The sequence below is a fragment of the Poecilia reticulata genome, chromosome 15, assembly GCF_904066995.2.
Source record: "Poecilia reticulata chromosome 15, P_reticulata-male-v2, whole genome shotgun sequence".
NCBI lineage: Eukaryota > Metazoa > Chordata > Actinopteri > Cyprinodontiformes > Poeciliidae > Poecilia > Poecilia reticulata.
The window spans coordinates 6,659,224-6,676,584 of NC_088844.1; the positions used below are offsets into that span (position 1 = coordinate 6,659,224).

Consider the following 17,361-nt stretch of genomic DNA (forward strand, 5'->3'; position numbering starts at 1 on the left):
CGGACCTCTTCTTTGCTTGTTCAGAGAGGCGATCTTCTACCTTCACCCAATGATGATGAGTGGTGTCCTGCTTGTCTCTCAGAACTACCTGCGTGTGGCGCTGCAGGAGCTGGACAGCGGATGCACGGCCAAGACTCTGCCAGTGCGACCGTACACCACGGTGGAGGAACTGTGCCAGCTGTGCGCCCTGAAGTTTAAGGTGTCGGACCCTAAGAACTATGGCCTGTTCCTGCAGATGGAGGGCAGCAGCCAGCAGCTGGCAGCAGACACCCACCCTCAGAAGATCAAAGCGGAGCTTCACAGCCGCCCACAGCCGGTTCCCTTCCACTTCGTCTACCGCCGCATGACCAAAAACGGCACGTTGTCAGCATCTCTCTCCAGCACCCCTGTTGGCCTCAGTTGCCTCGCCGTGGCCCCTGATCCCCAGGCCAACCTAAACCACCAGAACACGGACCCTCAGGCTCTCTGCGGCGGCTCCATCTCTGTATGATCACAGAGGAACACCCTCAGACCATCGTCCCCCTACAAACATGCTTTCCTGACCATGCGTCGGCCGGATGTCGAAACAGTCCAAGTGGGCAAAACAGCGTCTCGTGCCAGTCTTCACAGAGCCTGACTTCTCCTTTCAGGCGACACATCTGTCTCAACCAACATCCCCTCGCTGTCAGACAGACCCGGCCGACAGAGGAAAAACACGCAGTTATTTTTACTTCCTCCGGATTCCGTATCTGAGCAGCTGAGAGGGACAGAAATCAATCTGCCCTCATTTACACTTCCAATCATTCAGTGTATTTGTACATAAATAATCTAGGCACCATTTACTTTTAACAGTTGCGGGTCACCTGTTACTTTATTGCATTTAATGGGTAAACTTTTAGATTGTCTATGAAAACGGATTTAGTGACACCTAGAGGTCATTAATGTACATAACAAATTTCCTGTGATTCTGCAGGAATGCATCTTCTTGTGCCTCCCAATCAGATCAGCTTTGATCAAATGTAAATTAGTCTGATGCTTCTGTTCATCCTAACATGCATTCGTATGTCGTTGACCTTTGGACTATGACGTCCGTTCTCTCGTTCCAATAGAATAGCATTAATATAGTGAAATCTTTGTGTTTAAGTTTAAAATTAAGAAGCAGGTATTCGCTGTTTAATCTTTGTGATACGAGCTGGTGTCATATTTTCTATTCACACTGACATGTGACAGAGGAACTGCTGTGATTTGTTAGCTTGTGTGGCCTTTTTAGCTGGTCTGAAGTGCCTCACTTTGCGATGCGCTGCATGGGAAGAGTGCAGGTTGTTTAGAGGAGAGCCAGCATGATTGAGATCTTGCAAGTTCCACGCAGAGGAAACGAGCGTGGAGCGGTCGGCACAGACGGAAAGGAAGTGCGACGTGGCTGGAAGAAAAGTGAGAGCCGTAGAAGGAAGTTGGGCAGCATTGTGTTCTCCTGGCATGTTGTTGTTAGGAGCTGTTGTATTTATGTCTGTGCTGGAATCTTTCACAGATGGCTTCCTATCCTCAATATTTTTGATGTTAAATTGTCACGAGACACTTTTCCTGCCTGTCATGTATCTGTATGAGACATTTTTTTCTGCACTTAATAAAGATTGAATCTGAAAGTGTGTCTGACTACACTTTGTACAAAGGTCCATTGTTAGCATGGCCGGCCCATGGCACATGCAAGGTGAGCGGCTGCTTGGCGCCACCACATCACCAGGGGGCTCCCAAGAGCAATGAACTGGCATGACGGAAAAGAAGAAACATAAAATAATGTTGAATAATACAAACTATCTATATTGTTTTTACAGATAATGATGATCTCTTCCTGTTGAAGGCTGATGTCTGTGTTGGGAAAATTAAAAATATTAAATTTAATGTTTATCAGTTGATGTTATTTTCAAATAGTTAAAATGGGACACTTAAATAACACTACATTTTAAAATCCAAATTATTTTTTATTTGTAATTCCTGTAAGGTAGAAATGAATAGTACTTGTATAATGTATGCTAATTAGAAATGATGCTAATGATAGCAGGTATGTTACACATATAGAGTAGCTTAGGAATTAAAAATCATCTAGTGTTGGTGTGGGGGCCCCCCAGAAAAGCCGTTTAGGGTCCCAAAAAGATTTAGACCGGCCCTGATTGTTAGTCTTTACGAAAACCTAAAGACGATTCACAATGAATGTTATCTCAAGTAATTAAAAGAAATATTTATTTAGCCAGCTCAATCCCACAGCCCAGTACATTTGTCCCAATATAGCTTATTTGTAACTCACAAAACAGTGAACAGTCCATTATACTCAGCTCAATATCCAAGTTACTCCAAGGTCCAGTCCCAAAACCGGCACTACACCCTTGTTCTTGCCTTGTGTCATTCAAAAACCAAAAACAAAATGTAATCAGTATGTAATAATGTTGAGGGGTCTTAAATAATCTTTTTTTTTTTTTTTTTTACCAGGTTTGGGTATAAGTGTTATAATACCCTGGTTCATTGTGATTGAACATTGCTTATTTCTTCTGAAATTATTAGATAAGGTTCTCTTAGCCCTTCATAAAAATCAGTTGGGTATTTATTTAATGATAAACTTTCCACTGCTTTGCTCAGTTCACAAAGATTAATATCTGCATTGCATAACTGAGAGAAATCATTGTAGATACAAGCAATTACATGGTGTATTAAATCAAAGGTTTCAGAGTCAGATTAGAAGGTTGAGGAGTACAGGATACGATTTTGCTTGCAATTTCAGACAGTTTATTTGTAATCTGTCCGTTTATAACTAAAGTATTAATAGAGTCACTTTTGAGACTCCTTGTTTCTAAGCCACAAAAATAGGCGCAGCTTCTTTTCCTCTCTATCTATTTAGCCCTGGAGCTTCTATAAGCCCTTTCAGCTTTCTGCAGATAAATATCAAAACATCTGCAGCAATTAGCATGGATTTAAATCAGCCTCCTACATCAACCAAGAATTAACAGAATGTTGCCTGTGTTCTTGATAACGAAGCATTTCAGGTTCAGATTATATCAGGATGAATCAAATCTCTACAGATACAATGAAGGGCAAACCATGAAAATCAAGCATCCTAAAGTCAATGACTGGAAGGTGAACTGTAGTTAATGAAACGGAACACAAGAGGGCGCCAATTGAGAGTTCCTCCCAAAACCTTTAATGCGGCTCATTAAATCAGAAAATCATCAAATGTATTTTAAATCTTGAATCGTTGAAGTACTGATCCAAGATTAATTCACCCCAAAATCCAGGGAGAAGGTTGAAATATTACATCGGTAAAATAAAAAACGTATTTTAATCCAGAAACATGGACTTAGTAAACAGCATGTCCATGTGATATATATCTTCTGGACTCAGGCTCTGGACTCCCTTTTGAATTAATTACTGCATCAGTACAGCATGGAAATCAGCATGTGGTTCTGCTGAGGTGGAGTGAAAGTCCAATTTTGCACCTTCGGTTCATCTGCAGTGTTGGTTCTGGTGTCTCTCTTCTTCCTTTCGACAATATTCCATAGATTCTCTATGGGGTTCAGGTCAGACGAGTTTACTAGTGTTACCATGGTTATTAAAGCCTATGCTACTATTGTTGTCAATGTTGGCTGATAAAACGTTCTGCTGGAAAATAAAGTCAGCATAACCATGAAGTTTGTCAGGAAAAAACATGAAGTGATTGACAAGTTGTTGGAGCATTTTGCATGTTAAGACTTATATAATGAAATAACATACAACCATTGTGTAAGCCGAGACTATTCAACAAAGATCTGGATAAAACATTTTGGTCTACATGACAAAAGCAATAGAAAATGTAGGAAAAAGCAGAGAATTGTTCATAATCACTCAAATGAACAGGAAACTGTAATTTTTATATGAACAAGTGACAAATTAATTTGTAGATTGAACAAACGGACCAAAGCGACTGAGAAAAACTAACATCTCGACTTTCCATTTCCTGTGCCTCTGCCCCGCTCTATCCTCAAGGTTGCAGTTTTCCCCGTTTTGCACTTCTTTTTCTACTAAACTCGTTTCTTCCACTCATCATTCACACGGCTGGAAACGGCACTCGGTGAACTGCCACCTTCTTAAGCAACAACCTTTTTAAGACCATTACAACTGACATTTATGTTCATGAGCTACTTGATCTCGGCAAATAAGCATCGTCTCAACCTCAGACTTTACTGAGGTTCAGATGGTAATGATGTGTTGGTTTATACACGGCCTGCTCAGAGCAGGAGAAAAGAAAACGAAAAAAGAACATTAAATAATAGAGATATTGGTAATGCTGCCGTGTTAAGTTTGTTATCGGAAAGTTTCCAGATTGTACCGCTGGCCAGAATCAAATTAGTGAAACGATGCATTGTGTTGGTGCAAAGTAAGGGAAATGTAACATACGGAATATGCCATTTTTGTATCGTATACATACACGTACATAACTGTATTGTATAGTAAAACATGTTAAACGCAGCTTTATTCACGAAACTCTAAGGTGTTCAAGATACCACCACTGATTTGTCTGACAAACACTTGCAATAAACAGAATGTACCCTTTAATCAAAGACAACTTTATTGATGCAAAATGGTTTCTGAAATTATATTTGAAACATTTAAACACAAAATATTCAGTTTTTGTTAAATCCATGTATGTGGTAAGAGGTACTAGCTCTGATGTGCGAAGGACCATGTCTTCAGCAAACACTCACAGTCGTTCATCACGACCTGCGGCTAAAAAAGAGCAAGCAACCTTCAGGAACTCAAACTACATCCAGTGCTCTCTCTAAAACCGTTATACTCTGATTCCAAAGAACATTAAGATTTTCCATAGATAATTTAACATAGCGAAATATCTCCATGCATGTAATAAAAAAAAAGAAAAAAAAAGAAAGAAGAAAAAGAAAACAACAACAAACAAACAAACTTAAAAACAGCGCTTCAAGCACATAAAAACAAGGGAGGGAATGCAGGGGATACCTAGAATCTATGAAAATATATTCCCACACATATACACATTCAGACAAAAATATATGCATATATATATAAATACATTTACACATATATTTACACATATTTACATAATCAGTGTATCACCAATGTGAATATCACAAACTATATAAAAATCTTCTCAAAAAGGTACCTGGTATCACGATGGGAGCATCCTAGGTGATTTGGCTGATTTCAGACACACTAAAGTCCAGAGCAGTGACGGCCTCCACACTGTGGCTGCGTTCACACTGCAGCCCGAAGTGACCCAATTCAAATTTTTTGTCAAATCGGATTTTTTTTGTTTGTTGCCGTGGCCATTTACACTTCCAAATATGAGACCTGTATGTGTTCTCCAGTGAATTGCAAAGGACCTGAAAGTGTCCCGCATGCGCAGCAGAGGACGCAATAAAGTCACACATAGAGAGTGCTCAGTGTTTTGTCATAAAGAAGAAGTAGTGCTCAGTGTTGGCGGAAGTAAACATGTATGCTAACGGTGGAGCATAGCTTACGATTTTAAAGTTGTTGTCCGACCGAAGCAGGATATTAACAACTTAATCCTCATTATAGTCCGTCATGGTTGTTATTCTTTCCGCTTCCGCATGCAGAATAGTGACGTTTGTCGAGTATCAGTGACATTCAGGTCGGATGAATGGACTTTTGGTCACATTTGAATCGGATATCCACGTTACATTCGAAAAAAGAAAAACGACCTGTGTTGTTCAGACTCTCATGAAAAGATCAGACTCAGGTACATTATGCAAAAAAAAAAAACAACAACAAAAAAAACAATCAAAATTGGATCACTTCAGGTTGCAGTGTGAACGCAGTCATAGTGTGGGAGCATCACTTCACTGCACTTTTCTACGCCTTCATCAGGAGTAGGTGTACGCAGTGACTAGCAAACACAACAAACCCTACACACCCGGAACAGAGAAGGATTGGTAAAGTGCATGCTGCAGCTGATCTTAGATACATATGATAAAGAAAAACATGGTAATCACTGTAATGCAGTTGCTGTGAGAGATATCTCCTGACACTGACAAAATACAGTTAACGGATTGCTCCGTTAACTGAGCAGTGTTCACTGTCAAAGCACTATAACTTTTCAGAATTTAAATATCTCAAATAAAATTTTTAAAAATGGAGTCATTTGATTGCACATACAAGCCTTTTGGGGCAGTTTCACACAGGATGTAGAACATACTATAACCGCAATGTAGCGTATCGGCGTTTTGGGTGGATTGCAGAGGAATTATGGAAGAACTTGCAGAGTATCAGTTGTGTCAGAGCTACACAAACCAGTGAGGCTTGGTCCTGAGTGCCTCACGAGAACCCCTTAATGTGGCATCAGGGTTGTGCTAACCATGGTGACATCTTTGAGTGTGGAGGGGCATCACGATGCAACAAGAGTCAGGGTGGTTTGGCATACTTTATGGAATAGCTACGGTTCTTGACACATAAGAGTAAGGTGGAGGTCGAGGAATGGGATGATGGAGAACAGCAGGGGAAATCCGGGATAGCCAGGAAAAGAAAGTGAAGGCGACGCTGATAGTTTTCTAAATTTGACCCAAACCACCACGATCCGAGTCACACGGATAGAGATCAGCTGGTGGCTGGTGACTGACCAAACTCCAACCTGTTCCAGGTGGAGATGTCAAACAACATGCTTCAGTGTATTTACTGTCAGTGAGGGACGAAAACTCAAACTTAGCACTTTTCCCTATCAGTATGGTGTTTAAAAAGGAAATCAGAGGAAGCACGAAGACATGACAATATTAAATATTCTATTATATATACAAAACCGTTAGAGAGAATGAGACTCGCCGCCAATTGAGCAAAAAATAAAACTCACAGTTATTTATGGACCATTAAGATGTGAGTCAGTAAGATTTTCTCTAGGTTTTAACGAACAAAGCTGTCCTTGACTAAAGAAGGCAAATCATCTTTTACAATGGAGAGGTGACGTTATTTATTTGGTTTTTTTCTTTTTTACAAAAATAACTTAGGCCATTATTTAAGGAAGGTGACGGTTTGTATTTGGAACTTGGTTATTCTTCATTTCTAACTGGACTTCCTACTGATAAAGTGGGAGAAACTCCGACTACCCCCAGTTACGACTTGTAAGACCCACTTTGCATTTCAATATGGCCGATCCTCACGTCGACAATTGTATTTTACAATACTAGGAATGTTTACTTGTAGTACTTGCAACTCTAAGCTAAACAAAATTAAAAGTGATGTTTGCTTGTGGAAAGTAAAGCTTAAAATGATGTTCAGAGGTACTGCCAACGTCTATGGATACCCTGAAATCCCGACTTCTCTATGTTAACTTGGTTTGCGTGTGACGTCAATCACAGTTACGAGTTCTGACGTCAGAGGTAACTGGAATGCAGCAAGAGTCCACTTTAAGACCACACAGTTTACATTGCTCTAAATCTGTCAGTAGATAGATCATACCAAGAAGATAAATAATATTTTGTCATGAGTACAATTGCACAAGCTGCATAGTAAATGCATCTTGGATTGCTTTAGGATACAATTAGTTAAGGTTTGGTGCAATCAATATTGCATGCTACCTCTATACCTCAAGGTTTAAGAGTTTCCTCTAAACACGAACACCTTGGTAACTTACTGAGCTGCCCCGCAGATTGACGACATTATCATAAAATACTCACGGTAATCGCTGATGTAACCAAACAGAAATGGGAAGACAAGTAACAATGTTTCTCTGTTTAACATGAGCAACAGCAAGGAGATTCATTTGGACTGGTGGACCTACACAACACCACATCTTAACCTACGCAGCCCCCTGGGGGACATGGGGGAAAATGTTTCTTTTGCGTTCCCTCGCAGTATTCTTACTGCAATAAAGCACTGAAAGAAAGGCTTACAGTATTCAATTATGCCACGTGAACTGATCAGTAGAATATTGCGAGAGAACGCAAAAGAAGAAAAAAATCCTCCATGTCCCCTGGGGGCCTCCATATTAACCACCTGTTTTAAAAGGAATGGAAGAAAGTTTGACCTGAAACAACGACCTCCTAACTGGATTCACCTGGAGCTGAGCACCAACAAACTCTGAAAAACATCTGCAGAGTGATCAGGGCCTCACAGAGAACTGTGGTTGCAGGAAGAGCTCTTATCCTAAAGGAGATCTACCTGGGCGGAGTGAGAAAGCTTGAGTCTCACTCCAGAAGAGCGAGAGCATCCCTGAATCAATAAATATCAAATGTCGACCTGATTTATGCAGAATTCCACATAATGAGAGCATTCCACGATGGAAGCTGAGTTTGTACATGTAATCTGTGACTTTGTCTGGTGAAGTATGCTTAAGACATTGACACCTGCATCTTTTATCCTGACAATCCTGTTGCAACCGCCCTTGAGACTCTTATTTTGAAGTCAGACAGGAATAAGTCGTTTAGTTATATCAGCAGAATCTGGTCATTAGACTAGCTGACAACACACAGTTACAGAAAACACTGAAGAGGACGCCAACAGTTTTAACTGTCAACTGGCTAACTGCTAGCTGCTAACAAAGCTAAAGTTAGCATCTGCATGTGCATTCCAATTGGGGTAAAACTAAAGGGCCATTTTATAGAGTTCCTAATAAATCTGGACTGCAAGGATTTATCATCAGGACTGGCTTTAACATTGAAACTTAAAACTGAGGGTGAGCTTTAGGAAGCACAAGGCAAAAAAAAAACAACCTGTTTGTGAAAACAAAGAAAATTGGATTAAAATTCCCCAAAGATATTGCTATCATCTTGTCTCATTCTCGTGAACTCAAAATGATGCATTGTCTCGTCTCAGCTTGTACTGTTACACCTCTCATTGTCTTTAAAGCTGCAACCTGACAAGGGAGTAAGCTTATAGTTATTGCATTACATAAGTTTCGAACCCTGTTTCCCACTCAGAGCAATGAATATTTACAATAAAAAAACACAAAATAAGTAGACAAGATCCTATCAGACACATATTTCTGACTGATGTACAGACAGAGACATGTGATTGGAATGATTTGTACATTAAAACACTAGTTGTTTTTCTCAAATTTGAAACGGGATACCACTGACGGGTAAACTAGACCCTGAAACAGTCTTTGTTTTGTTGGATTAGCTGTCTGGACTGAAGGAGTTGTCAAAGCTCATCTTAAGAAAGTCATGTTTGGTCTCACAATCAGCCACCGCCTCGAAGGAAGTTGTTGCCGTTCAGGGCTTACATTAAATCACAACAGTACATGCTCTAATTCTAGTAGGACACTTTGACTTATCACAAAACCTAAGTGGACAAATCCAGACATTTGTCAGTACAAAATACAAAGGACTTTCAAAATAAGACATGTCCAGAGCAGAACGGTCAGTCCTGGTAAAATCTCGTTCTTCCACAGAGGAAGTACTTTGAACCCACCTCTATTCAGTCTGTTAACTTGGAGTCTTTAAGAGGACAAAAGCAGCAGTCAAAATAATAAAATAATAATAATAATAATAATAATAAAAAAAAACAAGATCCTCTTCTTTTTATAAAGATGTTCCTCATGGAGCTGGTCAGTGCAAATTGGACATTTCTGACATCCACATGCAGAATTCCAGATCAATCCCTCAGAAGACGTTGTGCTTGTTTAGTGTTTAAGTGGTATTCTTCTGTTTGTTTCTGTGACCTCAAGAGAAGTGTGTGTGTGTGTGTGTGTGTGTGTGGCATGAATAAATAATAAATAAATCATCTGTGGGGCGGGGGGAGGTATATACAGGAGAAGGGTATATACAAGAAAGAGTAAAAAAAAACAAAAAACACTACAACTGTGAGTCACTTCATAAAAAGGTAATGCCCTGGTTGTCTGTAGTTTTACGTCTAAAAGCAGAAGAGGAAGACCGTCTCTACACACGTCTATACACACTTGAAGCATGAACAAAGTGACTCTGACTGGACATAATGTGCACATGTGCATAACTGGGTCTGTTTGCTACCGAGAGACTTCCAGCAACCCAAACAACTCCTCTGCAGCTGAAGTGCTGAGCTGACTCCGCCCACCTCAGATTCGTCATTGCTTTGTTCGTTTTTACTCTCCTCATCAAGGCCTCGCCGTATCCCGTGAGGAAGAGTTAGCAGCTAGGAAACGTCACACCTAAACACAGGAGCTTCAAAATAAAACATGTTTATGTGAAAAGCATGCAGTAATACAAAGCTGTGAGTTGATGTGTGTGTGTGTGTTGAGCACAGTGAGGGCTTGTTATTAACCGATTTCTGTCCCTGGAAAAAGTCCCACACTCTGGTCTGAGTGGGAGTAAACACCAGAGCTGCTCCATATTGCACCAAGCAGGAAAACAAGCACCCAAAAAAGAGCAGAGTGGGACCTCTCCAAAAAAAGAAAGAGAGACTCAGAAACAAGTCTGTTCTGACTTAGATCCTCTGTCGAACTCCACCAACCGCCTCCATAACACTACCTGTGAATCGGACTCACTGCGTGTGTGTGTGTGTGTGTGTGTATATGCGTGTGTTTGTGTGTGTGCGTGTGTGTGTGTGGTAATGCCGGTGCGTCTCAGTCTTCCCGACACGTTGGCAGGTTGACAAAAGTGAAGATGTTGTATTCGATGAGGCAGGAGAAGCACAGGAAGATGGAGTAGAGCAAGAGACACGTGAATCCCAGACGTTTGTCCAGCGTCCACTTGTTCAGGTGGACTCCCAGCACCTGGACATCGCAGCAAGCAGAGGGACGTGAGGCTCATGAGCACAGATACAGGATGTAAGAAGAGTCAGAAGTCTGTGTGAGACGCAAACTCACCGTAAGGAAGACAGACGCCAGCAGGAGACCCACAGAGAAGATGAGCCCTTTGCTGTTCAGCTTAATCTGCAGAAGGAAGAGACGAGGCTCGTTATCAGACACTATATGGAGATCTTCTTGCACAAATTTCATTTCAATACTGTCACTGTTCCAGAGTTTGTGGGAATGAAACAAAACAAACAAAACAAAACAAAAAAAAACAAAGTACACCCTCTTTTTATGTGCATAAAGATATCCCTGACTCCAAAGTCGACAAGACTGACTACAACAGGAGATGCCCACGTCGTTACCGTCCACCGATCCTCTCACTGTATGAATTATGGAAACATTAGTCATGACAATATGGTATGAAACAGACGACCTGTGAAAAAACTGAGTGCCTTTGCTTTCTCCCAGTGCTAACAAACAACCAATCAGAGGTTGTTTGTCAGCACCTCTGATTGGTTGTTTGTAAGTCCAACCAATCTTAGCGTTTGTCAATCGTAATCTTGTGTGATGCTGCTAGATGGTCACAAAGTTTTGGTGGGACAGATTTAGCCCCAGGCCTCGTGTTTGACACATGTGCCTTAAAATAAAATAATTTAAAAACATAAAAAATTATAAAGCATGCAATATCAGTAATCCAACGTATTAAAATGAGTTTTCAACAGTGAGCAAGGCATGCCTGATAAAGACCGCAGGGCATGTGAAATATTTTTTCTAAATTTTTTCTCTTTTTTTCTTCTCTACATCACAACTGCATCAAATATTAGAATGCTGAAATGGGAACAAAAGACGACGATAAAAAGGATCCCAGAAGGACAAAACGCTGAATTCAGATTCAGTCATTTGTCTTCATTTCCAGTATTTATACACAGATCCGTTTTTAACATACATGATGTTTCTCAGATGATTTGGATCAATTCAAAGAAAGGCAGTTGGCCAAAAAGTTGACATTAAGACAGTCACAGTGTAAATATTAGAAACTTTATCATTAGGAGGTCTGCAGCTGGACTTACAGCAGAGCCGTAATTAATGGCCAGTGTCTTCAGGGCCCAGGGGAGGCCAAGCCCTACCAGGATGTCAAACACATTACTGCCGATGGAGTTGGACACGGCCATGTCTCCCATACCTGGAGACAGCGACAGAAAAGAGGAGACAGAATGAAAGAAGGGCAGAAACAAAGGCGGGTAGGAGGGGGAGAGACAGAAGAGTTAAAGGTGGGTGGGCATATGGAAGATCAGTGATGCTGACTGTGGTACTGATATCCAAAAGTCAAGTCTGTACTTCAAAAAAAAAAAGTTCTTTGTAGCCATAGGAAGTCCCCATGTGTTTGTTTTGTGTGTCACCCTGCCTGACATAACCCACTTACAGACACATAAATCTGCACACACATACAAACACACACAGCTGCTTCAATATTTAATGGCAAGAGTGAGAATAAACACAGATGAAAGCAGGGAGGATGGGACTCCTGCCAGCTTGTTTTCCCTCCTCCTCTTCTTTTAGCTTCCTGGACCAAGATGACAGGAAACGCCTTGGTCGCTTGTTTCCATGTGATTCATCTGCTCCCCTCCAAACCTGTTTGATGGAGGCTTCTCTTAGACTCTGCTGTTCTGTCACGCTGGGAGAATGAAGAAGTCTCTGTTTATACTGCGACACTTGATGACGAGTGGCTAACTTTTCAATCTGAGGTAGGACTTCTTGTGCGGGGGGGGCGCAAAAAACACCCGTCTGAACAAAACCTAAAGCTAATGACATTCTCTGATCAGGCAAGAAATAAATAATTCTACTATAATTTAGAAATCATTAAGATTATTTCTGTAATTTGACAAACACTGCATACCTGTTTTGATTATTTTACATGAAAATACATAAACAGATAGAAAAGTATAATAAAATGCCATGTAAGGAGTGTTTTCACTGCAAGAACCGAGATCTAATCTGGGCACAGAGGTATAAATCTTCCCCAGAAGGTGCAGATTTTTCTGCATGGGCCACAAACAAAAGGTGGAAAGCTTCATGGTGTAAGGGAGCCCAAACCTAAAATCAAATCCAGAGGTGGCATTAGCCTTTTAATTAATTAATATATTAATCAAAAGGATGTTGAAATGCCAAGGGATCAGCCAGGAGACAAGTAAAAAATAAAAATGAAAAAATCCACAGCACCTCATTATCAGTAACACTGCAAGATATGAGCAGATGAACTGAAGACAGGCATGTTAACAAGAGAGCATCACAAAGTTACTGTAGATTTGTCAGCTGCTTCACTACAGTCTGATGAGCATCTTAATGAAGACATACCATAAAGAATGAAGGTGTTTCTAGAGGTCTAAGGAGTCCAACCAACCCTGTACTGGTAGAGGCAGATGAATGTACACCAGATTAAAGGTGGGAGAAAAATTTCTATTTTCTAGATGGTATCAGTCCATTAATGGGGCAAAATTAGCAAAAATTGGAAAAAAGAAGGAACTTCAACATCAGAACCAGATATGTCAGCCATGCAGGGTTTCCTCCCAGTGGATTATTACTAAGCGATTCTTGTTTCAATTTTAAATAGGTTTTTTATACACCAGTAATGCTGAAGAGCATGATCTTTGCTGCAGGACACTTCACCGGCAGAGCGCGGTCATTCCTGACAGAGGGTTTAAACTGGATGCATTGAACAGGACACAACACGGGAGGGGCAGAAGAGGACTCTAGTCAAGACATTTGGTGCCTCTGCACGTTGGCCGCCTCGCGGATGTGTTACCTTGCCGCGCCACTATCAGACTCGCCATGCAGTCGGGAACGCTGGTGCCCGCTGCCAGAAAGGTGATGCCCATGATCACATCAGGGATTCCGAGTGTGAAGCCGATCACTGTTACCTGACACACAGAGACAGAAGGTTGTGTCTTACACATCGGAAGTCATAAAAGAGCTCCAGGTGTAGATGGCTTCTACACCTGGGTCATGCATTAACCCTCAACACTGCATGCAATACTACGTTTGTCTTAGTTTGTCAGAAACACAGAGAAAGGACACAACTCACCATCCAGACCATGATGTAGGAGAAGGAGGCAATCCAAAGGGTGGAGAAAATAAAGGAGAGCATAAACCAGTTCTCCCAGCGAGGTTTGGAGCAGTTGGGGACGGTAAAGAACAGCACCAGGCACAGAGGCCAGGCCAGCAGCCACTTCAGCTTGTTAAACACACCAGCTGCAGACACACAGGCCGACACAGAACGAGATGCCTCAGAGATTAGGACACGTTGCACAGGCCAGCACACAGCGATTAGTCAGAGAAAATCGGTGGAAGAACATAAATACTAACATTCACCATCCATAACAGCAATTTAATCAAAAGTGGTCAGCAGCTGAAAAAAGACTAAGATTTGCTAACTTGGCTTTTGGGACAACAGAGGTGGAGAATTGCCTTCAAGAGCTCACCTGGACACTGGAAGGGCACAAAAGGTCCGTCTCCCTCATCTTCCTCTTCCTCTTCATCGTTCTCATTGTTTTCGTTGTCTTCGTTCTCCGTCTCGTTGCCCGCCTCTCGATCGTCACGGCGAATGCTGAGGCGCCTCTCTGCCCTGGACAGTCCATTTTCGATGCCCCGTCTACCACCTCCTTTGACAGAAACGTCTGATTCGCCGTTGGTCAGAGTCCGTGTGTTGATTAGTCTCTGTCTCTGTGCAACATGAAGTAAGGACGAGCTCAGTTCTGATAGAGATGGATTTTTAATTGGTTTTATTCTAATTGGTAAAAAGTCTTCATCTAAGGATAAATTGCCTCTGCAACTACAACTCTTCAACCATAACTCCTACCGAAGGGGTATGTGGTGACAGTGAAAGGAAAACGACCCTTAAAGAGGAAGTTAGACCAGACGCACAAAGAAGCAACTCAAAGTTTATCTGAAAGGTATTTAAGCAGACCAGAGACTTTTATTGCTTACATCACTTACATGCAAAGTGTTTCGTCAAAAAGTTCAGTTTTGGCCTCATCTGAGCATAAAACCCTCTTCCATATTTGCTGGAACTCCTACTTGGTTTGTGGCAAACCTTAGATGACAAGGGCAGTAGGAGTTTGTCCAGAAATCAAATGATTCCATGACTATTTGTCTGGTGAACATATTCCCCCTTTCTGAGCTGTGGTTCTCTGCAGCACCTTGAGTCTCTTAGCTCCTTCCTTTTTTAACACCCTCCTTCTGTCAGTTTAAGTGGAGGCAGCCATATTATACCACACTTTTTTTTTTGTTTTTAATTAAAATCTAACCCTTCTACTATCTCGCTGATCTGTCTGCTGTGTTTCTCAGTCTTCATGACGCTGGCTGTTCTCTAATGTTCTCTAAAAAAACAACATCTAAGGCCAACAACAGAACAGCTACATTTATTCTCTGGTTCTCAATCCTCAAAGCCCACAGCTGGCATGGAAGATTCCTGAGAGCTGCAGATCAGCAGCCAGGAAAAAAGCAATGCCCAAGCCACCGTAGTTCATATGCAAATTAGGTTGAAGCAGAGCAGGAGAGGACACTGCCTGGTACTCCTCTCGTGCCAGCAAGGTTCACCATCCCACACTTCTGGACCCTATTGCCCTAAAGATTAGGCAGCAAGAAATTGGCACTAAGACAGAAGCGTGGATCCCCTGTCCAACTGGCCCAGGCTCTGTCCTGCCCCTGCACATGTCTACAACAGATACAAACCTCTGGAGGTGAGACTTCACACCCCGGATGAAAGCAATTTGAGTTTCTGTGTCTTTGACCTCACCTCAGTGATGAGCATCCGTGAGGCCATGGTGAGTCGGGTTCTTGGAGAGAAGTGACTGGTGATCATGATCCTCATGCCAGCCTCGGAAAAGGTCAGCTGGTGGGGGTACGCAGAGAGCAGCTCGTCCACCATCAGCACAGATGGCTTTCTGTGGTGGTTTGCTGTTAAGAGTCACACACATGCAACAGCAGCACCATGACTAACAGAGGATATGTCGACACCATTCAGCTGTTTATGCTCAAACTCTCACATAAACAACAGCGGTTGGGCAACATGGGCAACTGCCACTGCGGCATCTTGACATGGAACGCCATGAGACAACACTTACTCTCATGCACGCTCTACTGATGAAGATTCACTTATTTCGGGATGCCACATACTTGGAGTGGCTCCATCGGCCTTAAATGCTTTCTGGTTAATTCAGCTAGTTTGTTATTTGACTTCCTGGAGTTGCTCATAGTCTGGAACAGCAAGTATCTGTCCTCTCACTGTGTAAACAACAGTTACTTTCTATCGCTTCAGAAGACAGGTCCCACATCTTAATGCAAAACCACAGAGGAAATAAACTACAGATATGTGAGAGCTGCGGCCCACTGTCCACTTCTGCTGTGGGCCGGAATCAGATGCATGCTCCCTACACGCTTGATGACGTTGGCAACCAGAGACAAGTTTGAGTTGTAGCAAGACTATACAAGGTTTCCCCCAGAAAACTTGCTAAGCCCGATGGTTTGATGCTAGGGCAGTCATTCATCAAGCGGCCTGTCGGGTTTTTGAGTTTAAAAAAATGTGGAAATTTGAAAATATTACTTGATAATTATGAATTATTGAAAGATTGGAAGATTAATACCTGAACACCAACCATAATGTCTTAAAATATTCAAACATTTAAAAAAAACGTTAAAAAATAAGCGATGCTAAGCCTGGTGGGGGCACAAGTAAAGCCTAAGGCCCGCCAGGCTTATAATACACTCGGGGAAACCCTGCTATACATCAATTCGTGTTTGCAAAAATAGAAAAGAATTTTTTTTAAAAATGAATTATAAAAATGAAACATTTTCCTTCTGAGAGGGTTCTCACGCCCTATTCAGGATCCAAACCAATCAGACACAGAGTTAGTGTCTGCTAGTGGACCAATCTGGTCAGAATATCAGCCTCCTCTACAGACACAAGAAGGCTAAGTAACAAGAAGTTTTTGTCCAGAGTTTAAAGGAGACCGAACTTTGTACAGAACATTGACCAGAGGTCAGCAATCAAGTGATAGTCAAATAAAAGTTGTACCTTTCTTCAGTAGGACAGCAGTAGCATCATAGCCATCGTCTAGTTCAGCGTTAGCAGCAGCTCCATTACTTAAACCAGATGGATTCTTCTTCTGTCTCTCAAGGAAACGAACAATGTAGCAGTTCAACCTGCAACAGGAAGTCAGGTCACCTTCATGTACTCTGTGGACCTGCAACATGTCTCCTGTTTATCTCTACAATCAGATTAGCTGGATGCGTTGTGTGCTTTAGCTTTCAGCTATTTACTTTGGTTATACATAGCGTTGAGAAAAACAGTTTGCTCCTAGCTTTTTCTACGTCTGTCATACCTAAGAGTTCCAGATCATCACACTAATTACAATGCAAATTGAACAAATGCTAGTAGGGGCAAAGTGTCAGAATGGAAAGTTCTACAAAAAGCAGTGAGAGCAGCAGAGAAAATGATTGTTACTTTATTTCATCAACAAAAAAGACTTTTTAGTTGGCTGGCCAGATGCTGCAGGAAATACTGCAGCATCCAGTGAAGAACCACCAGGTTCTGTGACGATTTCGTCCCACGTCGTTGAATACACACCAATCCTCAACATCTGCAAACCCTACATGTTCTGCTC

General features: G+C 41.7%; 2 protein-coding genes across 4 annotated transcripts in view; one reads left to right on the plus strand and one right to left on the minus strand.

Annotated features, from left to right (window-relative positions):
• LOC103476509 (ras and Rab interactor 2-like) overlaps positions 1–1,622 on the plus strand; it is a 29,071-nt gene extending 27,449 nt beyond the window's left edge. For all 3 annotated transcript variants that reach the window (XM_008428914.3, XM_008428915.3, XM_008428916.3), the window contains one exon: positions 83–1,622. In XM_008428914.3, coding sequence (XP_008427136.1) covers positions 83–490 — 408 coding nt within the window. In that variant the 3' untranslated portion in view covers positions 491–1,622. The remainder of the gene's footprint in view (positions 1–82) is intronic.
• Positions 1,623–4,550: 2,928 nt separating this feature from the next.
• The window catches only part of LOC103476508 (sodium/potassium/calcium exchanger 3-like), a 46,853-nt gene continuing 34,042 nt past the window's right edge, over positions 4,551–17,361 (minus strand). Inside the window, exons 10-17 of the mRNA XM_008428913.3 lie at positions 16,773–16,900; positions 15,495–15,655; positions 14,179–14,419; positions 13,782–13,948; positions 13,503–13,617; positions 11,770–11,882; positions 10,772–10,837; positions 4,551–10,678 (exon numbers count right to left, since the gene is read on the minus strand). Of these exons, the coding sequence (XP_008427135.1) occupies positions 10,529–10,678; positions 10,772–10,837; positions 11,770–11,882; positions 13,503–13,617; positions 13,782–13,948; positions 14,179–14,419; positions 15,495–15,655; positions 16,773–16,900 (1,141 nt within the window). The 3' untranslated portion in view covers positions 4,551–10,528. The remainder of the gene's footprint in view (positions 10,679–10,771; positions 10,838–11,769; positions 11,883–13,502; positions 13,618–13,781; positions 13,949–14,178; positions 14,420–15,494; positions 15,656–16,772; positions 16,901–17,361) is intronic.